General features: G+C 38.4%; 1 protein-coding gene across 1 annotated transcript; it reads left to right on the top strand.

The window, feature by feature from the left end:
* The first annotated feature begins 465 nt into the window (after positions 1 to 465).
* Positions 466 to 13,290, top strand: LOC142521894 (uncharacterized). Its single transcript, XM_075625069.1, has 4 exons — positions 466 to 1,212; positions 11,919 to 12,088; positions 12,271 to 12,664; positions 12,742 to 13,290. The coding sequence occupies exons 1-4, from the start codon at positions 466 to 468 to the stop codon at positions 13,288 to 13,290; spliced, it is 1,860 nt and encodes a 619-aa protein (XP_075481184.1).
* Positions 13,291 to 14,152: the final 862 nt, after the last annotated feature.

The following is a 14,152-nucleotide window of genomic DNA, read 5'->3' on the forward strand; positions in this document are numbered from 1 at the left end:
TGTGTCTTTACTTCCAGTAAGCACTTATCTTTTAGACTACATCTCATTGATAAGCTTGCCAACAAGTTTTAATTTATCATTAGAAATTTTGAACCGTCTTCCGCACTCCACAGTGGTTCATATTTTTAACAAATTTGAGAAGAATTCTCAACCGCCTCAAAACGGTTGAAAAATCAGTTTTAGAAAGCAAATTTTGAAAGAGTTCATTCGCCCCCTCTAAACCCTTTCTCGATCCTAACAAGTGGTATCAGAGCGGGGGCTTCTCAAACATCGAAACTAAAAAATCACTTATGGTCTTTTAACAAAATCCCTATGTTTTCAAACGAAGATTATGACGACTGGAAAATTCGTATGCATGCTCATCTAGCAGCCCAGGAGAACGACATGTGGAACGTTATCACTGACGGGCCAATGAAGATCTTTAAAGTGAATACAGCTGCAATTAATACTAAAGGTGCTCCCTAGATGGTGGAAAAACACCGCTCTGAATGGACAACTGAGGATAAGAAGAAGGCAAATCTCGACAATCTAGCAAAAGATATTCTTTACAAGACCTTGGACAAAAATATGTTTACCAAAATCAAGACCTGCACCACAACAAAGGAAATCTGGGAAAAACTCACAGAACTGTGTGAAGGCAACGATCAGACTAAAGAAAATAAGTTGACGGTTGCTATCCAGAAGTTTGATAATGCAAAAATGAAGCCAGGAAAAACTCTTGCAGAATTTGACGAACGATTCAGCAGTATTATCATCAAACTCATTTCTTTGGGAAAAGATTACTCCAATCGTGAAATTGCTCTGAGAGTTATGCAAGCTCTTCCCAGAGAACGGGACGTAAAAACCATAGCAATGCCAGAGTCAAAGGATCTAAATAAACTAGAACTCAATGATCTTTTCGCTGACCTTAAAGCATATGAGTTTGAACTTGGGATACGAACTGAAGAGGAACCATCAAATTCTCAACAAACAAAGGCCTTGGCAGTCATCACGGGGACTTTTCCGATCAAAGAGTCCACAAGTAAGAAATCGGCTGAGCAACTAAGCAATGAAGCCATGTCCCTATTTGTTAAAAAATTTAGTAAATTCATGCGTAAGAATCAATCTCTGACAAATAAACCTTACTTCAAAATGGACCATACTGATGATGGTCAAACCTGTTTTAACTGTGGGAAAAATGGGCATTTTATTGCAGAATGCAACAGGCCAAGTGTAATGCCTGAGATTTTATCCTATTAATCCGAGATTATTAATTTATAAATTGATGTGATTATAGAAGCATCATCCCGAGACAAGATTTGGAAAAGACTTGATTATAGGTGTGAGACCAGAAGGTCTCGCGCATATGCGCGGAGACGAGGCACGCATATGCGCGAGCTGCTATATGCCGAGACAGTAAGTCTCGCGCATATGCGCGAGACAGGGCGCGAATATGCACCAGCAAGATGTATGTACAAGCGCAGAGACAGAAGGTCTCGCGCATATGCACGATATGAGGCGCGCATATGCGCGAGCAGCTGAAATATCTAAGTGCCGAGATAGTAGGTCTCGCGCATATGCGCGAGGACATTGCGCGCATATGCGCGAGCAGATGAATTGTTATGCGTCGAGACAGTAGGTCTCGTGCATATACGCCGGTGATGGACGCGCATATGCGCGAGACGTGCAGTATGAAGATTGAGCCACATGTCTTGCCATGCATTTAAAAATGAAATTAATCTTTCATTTCTTCAGAAACAAGAACCGAGAGTCCAGGGAAAATTCTCAAGTTCTGAAATTTAAATTGTTGATTGTACAAGATCCGGCCGTCTTATTTTCGATCCGAGTTGAGTTCTGTGCTTCTCTTGTCAAGAGCTTCAACGAGATGTAAGTTTTATTATTTTCTTGTATGGTTGAAAATATGGTATTGAAAAAATCATGATATGATTGTTATTATGTGTTCTTGAGATTATGATAAGCCTGTAAACGAAACCGGATCGAAGAACAGACACCGTATGCAATTGTTATCATTTTCCAGATTTTCTTTGATTGAGATTATGCATATTTTGAGAATATCAGCTTGTGTTTGTTATGATTTTGAGTTGTTGAGATTGGTGTCTATTGATATTGAGTTGCCGGTATCTCGAGATTGTGCTGTTATGCCGTCGAAACAGAATTAGAGTGAGTTATGATCATATCCAGTATTGCCTTGAGTTGTATGTGATATTGTACTTCTCGAAATGTCATTCCAGATTGGTATTGAAGACTTCGAAGAACAATCAAAGCCAGATTGAGGTTTGAATCAACCGAGAACTACGAAAAGAAAGGTATAAATCAATGTTAAACCTGGAAGATACAACTCGAGTAAGAGATAGCTTGAATTTCCCAAAACCACATACTTTATTGTAATTGCTTTGATGTATTTGCAATTCTTGAGATTGATATGCTTAGTCTATTGAGTTATAGCAAAGCATGCAATGAGTCTTTGGCAGAGGTGCCAGGTCACTGGACATTTGGTGTATATCGATGTGCTTAGGAGAAGATCGACTCCTATTGTAGAGATTGGATATAGAAGGGCAATGTCTAGGAATAAGAACGTACCACCATCTAGCTGGGAAGAGTAGGTGGGAGACTTGTTACGTTTTTATTCAAATCGGGATCCCTAGATAAGAGTCGATTCAAGATTAAGAGTTTAAAAGTTTGATTTAAAGCTTGATATTGCTTTATGTTTTATTCGATTATGATACATGATGTTTACAAATGTTATATGCTTTTATATATGTTTGTATGAGATGAATGTATACGTTGTTTATATTGGGAAATATATTTCTCACCGGAGTTATCCGGCTGTTGTTGTGTTTGTATGTGTGCATGACAACAGGTGGGGCAGGATCAGGGTCGAGAAGAGGATGAACAATCGAGATTAGAGTGGAGATCCGGGCCTAGAAGTAGATTGGGCTTCCAACACTTGATATGTAGTTGTTGAAGCCTAGTTTGTGGTGATTGTATATTGTACAAGACTTGTACTTTTGATCTTGTTGTAGATATTACACTTTACTTTGGAATTCAATAAGATTGATGGTGGTGACACAACCCTTTACAGGACCTTTGCTCTGATACCAACTGAAACATCGGCCCTTTTTAAAAGTACTTTTGAGGCTTGACGACTGATCTTCCCGGTGCTGATGGTGGCACAACCCTTTACAGGACCTTTGCTCTGATACCAACTGAAACGTCGGCCCTTTTTATTGCTTTAAAAGTACTAGAATTTTTTTTTAACCTCCATAGCATCGGCCGAACCACCAAAAATTACATAAAATATTTTGGACCTCATCTCAAAATAAAACAACCAACTTTATAATTGAGAAATACAGCCCATACTATAATCTCTCAAAAACCTCTCAAAACATGAATAAAAAGTCTTAAAATATTTTTAACATAACTTGAAATCATAAATCATAACTAGTGCGGAAAACTAGCATCGGTCCTCGGGTTATGTGCACCTTCAGTCCAGCAAAGTCAACCATCAAGACCTCCATTATCATAATTATCATAATCACCTGCATCAATCACACCTAGTGAGTCTAAAGACTCAACACGTCATATTCCTGATAACGATTAATATGTATAAAACCACAAGCAACAGTGAAAAATACTTGTACTTAAAATAGCATTTTCATGAAGATGCATAAACTTCAAACATGAACATTTTCGTAAACCTTTTTATGATGCATGAACTTTAAACAGAAACATTTTCATAATGATGCATCAACTTTAAGCATAAACATTTTCATGACATGCATAACATAAACCTTAACCTTTTTCCTTTTCCTCAAAACATAACATAAAACCTTTTACCATGATCATAACATTTTCCTTTTCCTTTTCCTTTGTTGAATTCAGATCGTTAATTGTGACTTTTCTCAAACCTCAAAAGTCGATGGATCCATCTACATGAAACCGCAGTACTGCGGCGGGGGACACCAACAACACTCTCATCGGTCAACTGGGCCCTGGCCTATCCTCTTTCGAATAGAATATGATTGTCGGGGCTCCCTCTGAGGCCTTTTCCCTTAAATGGGCTCCCTCTGGGGCCTTTTCCCCTCACGACATTCCCATTCTTACCGTTACCTCATACCGTTACCTCATATTCGTAATAATGAAAATACGATCGTCGGGCTCCCACTGGGACTGTCGCCCTCACAATATCTCCAACATTATCGAATTAGTCACAATTACTTCTCTTTCTTCAATGCTTTACATTCACATAACTTTATAAAATCATGCATAACATAACATTTTTTGTTTTCGAAACCAAGCCTGCAACATGTCTTTTAAATGTCTTCCTTAAATCATAAAAATCCAACAGACATTTAATAATCATGATTTAATCATGAACATTTCATAAACATTTAAAAATAATAATAATATCATAAAAATAGCATATAGAGCACTGCAATGACGTTTATTAATTCCTAGGTGTAAAAAAACCGTTTTACCCCTGGACGTAAAATTCCTCGATTATGCCTTTTTCTTGAATTCATTGAATCTAACATGCCCCAAATAATTATTTAAGCTTACATGAATTTTCTCATATTTTTATTTAGCTTAAATCGAGAACTTTAAATTAATATTTAAATGTGATGTATTAATGCGTTTTAATCCCGAATTAAACCAAACCTTGATATAAATTTCCCAAATTTAAAACTTAGACTTTTAATAATTATTTGAGCTTAAAACTATTTTTTCATAATTTTATAAAGCTTAAAACTAGACTTTTCAATTAACTCGTTAATTAGCGTTTCGTGTGGCGATGAAATCCCGAATAAATCCAAAACTCGTTATTTTGATCCCAAATTTTTAAAATAATATTTTTAAGATTTATTCTACCCTTACAAGTCATGAGCCACACCTGTGGACCCATGGATTCATTTTTAGCCATTTAATTTTCGAAATAGACACATTATCGAACACACCGAGCCATCTCCTAATTTACTCGAACCACGCCCGAGCCACCTTGAGCCAAAACCTATCCAACCTATCTAGGCACCCTCCTGACTAAGCCCAGCCCAAAGAACATGAACCTAACCCGCTCAAAAACTTGTTGGAACTCGACCCATGTTTCTGCATGTGTGTGTGTGTGCTTCCTTGTATGTCTAGGACTCCTAACCCAACTAGGACTCTCCCAGCCAAGCCACCACCCAGCCCACCTGTCCCTAACCTTCCCTGGACCATGACCAGGCCAACCCCAGACCATCCCAAGTCCTTGAACCCACGTACGAAGCGCTGCAAGCCTGCTGCAGGAAGAGGCAAGGCTGCGCGTTCCCTTGCTACCCTGCTGTCTCCACGTTTTGCTCAAGCCAGCTGCGAGCCCACCACTCCAGCCCCTAGCCCAACCCCTTCCCATCCTCTTAGGACTCTGATGGACCACCTAGCCCAGCCCCCAACCCGAGCCGCAGCCCCCAGAACAGCAGCTGATCGTGAGTTGCTTGGGAAGAGTCCCCAACTTTCGTGGACTCTTCCCCAGCCTGAACCACGAGTCCTAGCCATGCTAGGACTCTTCCTAGGACCTATAAACGACCCTTAGGACCCAACACCCAGACCTGGTCGAGCCCCAAACCCCCATGCAACACAAACAAGCCTTGAACATTGGACAAGCCAACCAAGACTTTCTGAAATTCATCCTACGGTTTCAGCTTGTTTCCTATCATGAATTCAGCATTTTGTGTGTGCTATTAGGACCCTAAAACTTGTGAAAAACGTCCTTGATCAATACCCTAGTCATGGCAGCCCTTTAACACATGTTAAACAAGTTTTTTGGATGAAAAATCATGAGTTCAAAACATGGGTATGCATAGTTGCGAAAATATTATGATGTGTGGCTTGTTTTTCATACAAAATGATTTTAAATAATAACTATGGTGTGAATGATGAGAAAAAGAAGAATATGGCATGCCTTTGCGTTATATACGCACGAAAAATCGTTGGCGACGAAGAACGGGACGAAACCTTGGCTTGTTCTACCTTGATCCCTTCAAAAACTCGTTCAACTTTGTGATGTGTGTGTGCCGTGTATGTTGATGGAATTTTGGGGAGAGTTTCTGAAGTTTGAAAGTGGGAGGCATGTAGTTGTGTGATGGGGAGAAGGGTTTTAACATATTATATATTAAATCATTCTATTAATAGGGCTTAGGCCTATTAAGCCTCTAAATCAAGCCCATTAGTCTTAATTAGAATTTAATACAATATTTTCAAAGTTTTTGTTTAAATAAATTTGTGAATTTATTAGTCAGATTGCCAAAAAGCTCGCATTTTTATTGAAAAACCAACACCGATAAAATTTACGTTCCGGCGTATAAAATCACCTCAAAACGCCTTATTTTCAAAAATATGAAAAACCATCAACTATATTTTAAATAATTAAAAACAATTATTTAATAAAAACATTTTCCGTTTTTCAGCCCCCGGTCTCCGTTCCTCGATCGCAACTCGAATAACCTTTAAAAATATATTTTAATGCAATCATGTAAAAAAATATATTTTAAAAATGCAAATATGCACCATATAATTAATTTATGCAATTAAAACATTTAATTAAAATACACAAAGAATTTAATAATTTCATGCATGTGGTTCGCGTGGACTTTTTAATTTTCGGGGCGTTATAGGAGGAGAGAGATTTTGTGTGTATTCAGTAGATGTACTGAAATCGAGCCCTTCATTGGCAGATTTGCCAGTGGTATGTGAGTTTGCTGATGTCTTTCCAGATGAGATTCCGGGTTTGCCTCCAATCCGAGAAATAGACTTCAGTATTGAATTGATACCAGGTACAGTACCTATTTCTAAAACTCCATACAAAATGGCACCGATTGAACTGAAAGAATTGAAAGAGCATCTAGAAGATTTACTAGCTAAGGGGTACATTAGACCGAGTGTTTCTCCTTGGGGCGCTCCAGTATTATTTGTCAGAAAGAAAGACGGTTCTATGAGACTCTGCATTGACTATCGGCAACTGAACAAAGCTACGATAAAGAATAAATATCCTTTGCCTCGTATTGACGACCTATTTGATCAGTTGCAGGGTTCTTCTGTTTATTCCAAGATTGATATGGGATCTGGGTATCATCAGCTGAGAGTCAGATTCTGATATATCGAAAACAGATTTCAGAACCAGGTATGGCCACTATGAATTTATAGTCATGCCGTTTGGTTTAACAAATGCTCCAGCTGTATTTATGGGTTTGATGAACCATATATTTCAGAAGTATCTTGATGATTTTGTGATTATCTTTATTGATGATATTCTGATTTATTCCAAGAATATGATTGATCATGCTGAGCATCTTAGAACTGTATTGAAAAATCTGATAACTGAGAAATTGTATGCAAAGTTGTCTAAATGTGAGTTTTGGCTGAAACAAGTGATATTTTTGGGACACATTATATATGGGATGGTATTTCTGTTGATCCTAGCAAAGTCGAGGCTGGATCAGTTGGCCTAGACCGACATCAGTGCCAGAGATACGCAGTTTTATGGGTTTAGCAGGATACTATCGTCGATTCATTAAAGATTTTTCCAGTATTTCTAAGCCGATTACCCAGCTGACTCAGAAGAATGCCCTGTTTGTTTGGTCAGAAGCTTGTGAATCTTGTTTTCTGGAATTGAAGAAGAGATTAACCAGCGCTCCTGTGTTAACTATTCCGTCAGGTACTGGTGATTTGTTGTTTATTGTGATGCTTCTCACAGAGGAATAGGTTGTGTTTTGATGCAGCGAGGACATGTTATTGCTTATGCCTCGAGACAATTGAAATCACATGAGACTTGCTACCCGATTCATGATCTTGAATTGGCTGCCATCGTTTTTGCATTGAAGATCTGACGACACTACCTATATGGTGAGAAATTCGAAATTTATTCTGATCACAAGAGTGAAATATTTATTTTCACAGTCAGAATTGAATATGAGGCAACGTAGATGGCTTGATTTATTGAAAGATTTTGATTGTGAAATCAAATACTATCCGGGGAAATCAAATGCAGCAGCTGATGCACTGAGTCGAAAGGTATGTTCTTTATCCCTATCGATGATTGGTGTTTCGGATTTGATTGAAGATTGCTGTCTTTCTGGATTAGTATTTGAGACAGATTATCAACATCGGAGATTGTATGCTATTCAAGTTGAACCAGAGTTGATTGTTCGAATTAAAGAAGCACAGAAAGTTGATCAGAATGTTCAGAACTCGATTTTGTTGGTCAGATCAGGGCATCAATCAGAATATCAGGTTCGTGATGATATATTATATGTGAATAATCAACTTGTTGTGCTAGATGTTTCAGACTTGAAACAATAGATTTTTACAGAAGCGCACTGTAGTCATTTGAATATTCATCCTGGTGGCAGAAAAATGTACAATGATCTGAAGAAAAAGTTTTGGTTGAAACAGATGAAAGCAGACATTGCAGAGTTTGTATCCAAATGTTTGAATTGCCAACAGGTGAAAGCAGAAAGGAAGAAACCAGGAGGTCTGTTACATAGCTTATCTATTCCAGAATGGAAATGGGATCATATTTCCATGGATTTTGTTACGAAGCTACCACGATCCTCCCGAGGTTGCGATGCGATTTGGGTCGTTATTGACAGATTGACCAAATCAGCATGCTTTATTCCTTACAGAATGACATACAGACACGACCAGATGGCAGAGATTTACGTAAGAGAAGTGGTCAGATTGCATGGTGTGCCGAAGTCCATCGTATCAGATCGTGATCTTCGATTTACTTCACACTTTTGGCACAGTTTGCAACAAGCTCTAGGTACGAAATTACATTTGAGTACTGCATATCATCCTCAGACCGACGGACAGTCAGAGCGGACTATCCAGACATTGGAAGATATGCTGAGAGCTCTAGTGCTAGACTTTGGCACTAGTTGGCAAGATTCTTTACCACTTTGTGAATTTTCGTACAACAACAACTATCAGACGAGTATAGAGATGGCTCCATTTGAAGCGTTGTACGGCAAGAAGTGCAGATCCCCTCTCTACTGAGATGAAATATCTGAGGTACCTCAACTTGGGCCTGAGATGATTCGAGATATGACTGAGAAAGTAAAGCTGATTCAGCAGAGAATGAAGACAGCTCAGGATAGACAGGCCAAATATGCAGTTATTCCAGGTCGACCATTAGAATTTGAGAAAGGAGACAGAGTATTTTTGAAGTTTTCTCCTTTCAGAGGCATTGTCAGATTTGGCAAGAAAGGAAAATTATCTCCACGCTATATTGGGCCGTATGAGATTCTGGAGAAGATAGGTACTCGTGCCTATCGACTCGCTATTCTTTTTTCTCTATCTGGTATACATGACGTCTTTCATGTATCTATCCTGCGGAAATATCTTCCTGATGCTTCTCATGTTCTTCAGCCTGACGAGGCCGAACTTGATGAAACTCTGAGTTATTTTGAAAAATCGATCCAGATTCTAGATCGTAAAGAAAAGCAGCTCAGAACGAAGACTATTCTGCTTGTGAAGGTGGAGTGGAGTCATCATGGCATTGAAGAAGCTACTTGAGAAACTGAATCAGATATGAGAAAGAAATTTCCAGAAATATTTCATTAATGTTAATTTCTTATTTAGCTTCTGTTATAGCTTGTTTTATGTGATTTGATTGCCTGCGATTTCGGGGACGAAATCATGTCTCAGATGGGGAGAACTGTAATTCCCGAGATTTTATCCTGTTAATCCGAGATTATTAATTGATAAATTGATGTGATTATAGAAGGATCACCCCGAGACAAGATTAGGAAAAGACATGATTATAGGTTTGCGACCAGAAGGTCTCACGCATATGCGCGGAGACGAGGCGTGCATATGCGCGAGCTGCTATATGCCGAGACAGTAAGTCTCGCGCATATGCACGAGATGAGGCGCACATATGCGCGAGCAGCTGAAATATCTAAGTGCCGAGACAGTAGGTCTCGCGCATATGCGCGAGGACATTGCGCGCATATGCGCGAGCAGATGAATTGTTATGCGTCGAGACAGTAGGTCTCGCGCATATGCGCCGGTGATGGACGCGCATATGCGCGAGACGTGCAGTATGAAGATTAAGCCACATGTCTTGCCATGCATTTAAAAATGAAATTAATCTTTCATTTCTTCAGAAACAAGAACCGAGAGTCCAGGGAAAATTCTCAAGTTCTGAAATTTAAATTGTTGATTGTGCAAGATCCGGCCGTCTGATTTTCGATCCGAGTTGAGTTCTGTGCTTCTCTTGTCAAGAGCTTCAATGGGATGTAAGTTTTATTACTTTCTTGTATGGTTGAAAATATGGTATTGAAGAAATCATGATATGATTGTTATTATGTGTTCTAGAGATTATGATAAGCCTGTAATCGAAACCGGATCGAAGAACGGACACCGTATGCAATTGTTATCATTTTCCAGATTTTCTTTGATTGAGATTATGCATATTTTGAGAATATCAGCTTGTGTTTGTTATGATTTTGAGTTGTTGAGATTGGTATCTATTGATATTGAGTTGCCGGTATCTCGAGATTGTGCTGTTATGCCGTCGAAACAGAATTAGAGTGAGTTATGATCATATCCAGTATTGCCTTGAGTTGTATGTGATATTGTACTTCTCGAAATGTCATTCCAGATTGGTATTGAAGACTTCGAAGAACAATCAAAGCCAGATTGAGGTTTGAATCAACCGAGAACTACGAAAAGAAAGGTATAAATCAATGTTAAACCTGGAAGATACAACTCGAGTAAGAGATAGCTTGAGTTTCCCAAAACCACATACTTTATTGTAATTGCTTTGATGTATTTGCAATTCTTGAGATTGATATGCTTAGTCTATTGAGTTATAGCAAAGCATGCAATGAGTCTTTGGCAGAGGTGCCAGGTCACTGGACATTTGGTGTATATCGATGTGCTTAGGAGAAGATCGACTCCTATTGTAGAGATTGGATATAGAAGGGCAATGTCTAGGAATAAGAACGTACCACCATCTAGCTGGGAAGAGTAGGTGGGAGACTTGTTACGTTTTTATTCAAATCGGGATCCCTAGATAAGAGTCGATTCAAGATTAAGAGTTTAAAAGTTTGATTTAAAGCTTGATATTGCTTTATGTTTTATTTGATTATGATACATGTTGTTTACAAATGTTATATGCTTTTATATATGTTTGTATGAGATGCATGTATACGTTGTTTATGATGGGAAATATATTTCTCAACGGAGTTATCCGGCTGTTGTTGTGTTTGTATGTGTGCATGACAACAGGTGGGGCAGGATCAGGGTCGAGAAGAGGATGAACAATCGAGATTGGAGTGGAGATCCGGGCCTAGAAGTAGATTGGGCTTCCAACACTTGATATGTAGTTGTTGAACCCTAGTTTGTGGTGATTGTATATTGTACAAGACTTGTAATTTTGATCTTGTTGTAGATATCACACTTTACTTTGGAATTCAATAAGATAATGCATAACTTGTTGTAGTATTTTGTACACTTGATTATAAAGTGTTCAACTTTAAAAAAAAAAAAATTCAACCTAGTTTAGTTAATTGATCCACTTAATCTCAAAGAAGATTGAAGAAATGAATTAGCGTCCGGGTCCCCACACCAAGAAAGGATGAAAAGAAACCAGTTGACAGAAGACGGTCTAAAGACGAGAAAAAGTTCACTAAAAAGAAAAGTCAACGAGTTCTGGTAGCAGAAGAGGACAAAAGCAAAAAGGTTGACTCAGATTCAATAAAATCCATCTCTGAAGAATCTTCGAGTGAAAGTGAAGATGAAACGGTAAAATGTCTCATGGCTAATGAAGAGTTAAATCCACAAATGAAATGATATTTGATTTTGATTCTATTGAATTCACGTGAGAAGACATGGTCACAGCAATTCACGATATGATAAATGAGTTTAAAGGACTATCGCAGCTATTCGATGAAGCCAAAATAGAAAAACAGGACTTGAAAAACAAGTTTACTCTCTCTAGCTGCTCACAGCAAAAGGAAGTTGACATTTTACAAGTAAAGTTAAGTCTGTTAGCGGCTGAGAACGATGATCTGCGAATATTGTTTCATGCCACGCTAAAAGAGAACAAGCGGTTGATGAATATAGTCAACACATGGAACAAGTCTTCTGCATTCTTAGTAAGATGCATGAGATGCAAAAACCGGCCGGATACAGAAATGGGCTAGGTTAAAGCATCAATGAATGCAGTACTTCAGAAGCATTAACTCAACCACTACTAGAGAAAGACTATTTAAAATCAATTAAATTTTTCAGATCTAGTGTGGTATATGAACATAACAAGCCTGAAATCCAAGGCATTCAAAATGTAAATCTTGAGAACAATGGAAGGCGACGTGGTCTAGGATTTGTCGAAGTTGAGAGTACTAAATCCAACCGATCATGGCTAAGACACAGGCCAAATCCAATCGTTCACAACGATTTAGATAGGTTCCGCAGAAAGCCAAGATCAACCGGATATTACTCAAGATCAAGACCTAACCGCTATCATAACAACCGACCTATTCAAAAGAGGTACAAAGTGATTGACAATGACAGATGGCCTAGACAAGATACTGAAAAAGAAAGAACATTGCATACATCACCTGATTATGCACTTAACCGGACTCACCTTGGGACACACCATGGAAAATACTTTAGGATAATTAAGGTGTGGATTCCTGAAGGTCTAATCAGCTCAGGACCCACATAGGAAAGGGTATCAATTTATCATTTTTATAATTTCAGGTGTCTAATAAAAAGAACTTGGAAGAATCTATATGGTTCCTAGACAGTGGTTGTTCCAGACACATGACCGGGAATAAAAGCCTTTTATCAGAAGTTGTCAACCACAGAGGACCAACAATCACATTTGATGATAATTCTAAAGGTAAAGCTGTGGGAAAAGGTAAGATTATCCATGGAAAGATCACTATCAAAGATGTACTCCTAGTGGAAAACCAGTGCTATAACCTGATTATCATAAGCAAATTATGCGACAACGGTTACACCGTTGAATTTCACAAACATATATGCACTGTTAAATCTGCTGCAGGTATCTCGGTGCTAACCGGTCATAGAGAGAAAAATACATATAAGGTAAAATGGAATGATGATTGTCTAAAGGTGCCTACTTGTTTCATTGCCTTAAATGGCAATAAAAATTGGCTCTGGCATAAACGACTTAATCATCTTAAATTCAAATCCATTGCTCCTATCAGGAAGCTTAAATTGGTATCTGGATTGCCTAACAATGGTTTTGCCAAAGATAAAATATGCAATGCATGTCAGCTATGAAAACAAGTTAGCTCTACCTTCAAGAACAAATGACGAAACTCATCAGTAAGATACTTGAGACTTCTCCACATGGACTAGTTTCGACCTATACCGGTAATGAGCTTAGGGAGAAAGAAATATACCCTGGTGGTAATTGATGACTTCTCCAGATTCACATGGGTAATATTTTTAAGCTCCAAAAATCAAACCGCGGCACAACTAATCAAGCTACTCAAAAGACTTCAAAATGAGAAAACTACAACAGTAGACATAATCAGAAGTGATAGAGGAACTGAATTTCTGAACCAAGTCCTATCATCCTATCTTGAAGATTCAAGGCATAAAACATGAGCTATCAGCTACAAGATCACCTCAAGAGAACGGAGTAGCTGAAAGAAGGAACCACACACTAAAGGAAGCAGCTAGAACCATGCTGGCAGAATCCGGAATCTCACAACGATTTTGGGCGGAGGCTATCAATACAGCCTGCTACATTCAGAACCGGTGATCAATAAAAATCATGAAAAAACTCCATATGAGATATGGACCGGCATGCAGCCAGACGTGGGATACTTCCGCATTTTTGGTTGTAAGTATTTCATTCATAATAGTGTAAGAAACATCTAACCGCATTTGATGTAAAATCTTATAATGGTGTCTTCTTGGGATATTCGTCAGTAAGCAAAGTATACAGAGTTTATAATCAGAGAACTCTCAATTTTGAAGATTCCATACATATTGTATTCGATGAATCATCTATATGTCACGACAACAGCATAGCAGCATTCATGATGACGAAATAAACTTGAGAGAAACAGGTGTCGACTCGAGCTGGTCATCGGTAACCCCACTGCTCCTCTTAGACCTAGAAATCAAATTATTA

This window comes from Primulina tabacum, chromosome 13, assembly GCF_025594145.1.
Source record: "Primulina tabacum isolate GXHZ01 chromosome 13, ASM2559414v2, whole genome shotgun sequence".
NCBI classification, from domain to species: domain Eukaryota; kingdom Viridiplantae; phylum Streptophyta; class Magnoliopsida; order Lamiales; family Gesneriaceae; genus Primulina; species Primulina tabacum.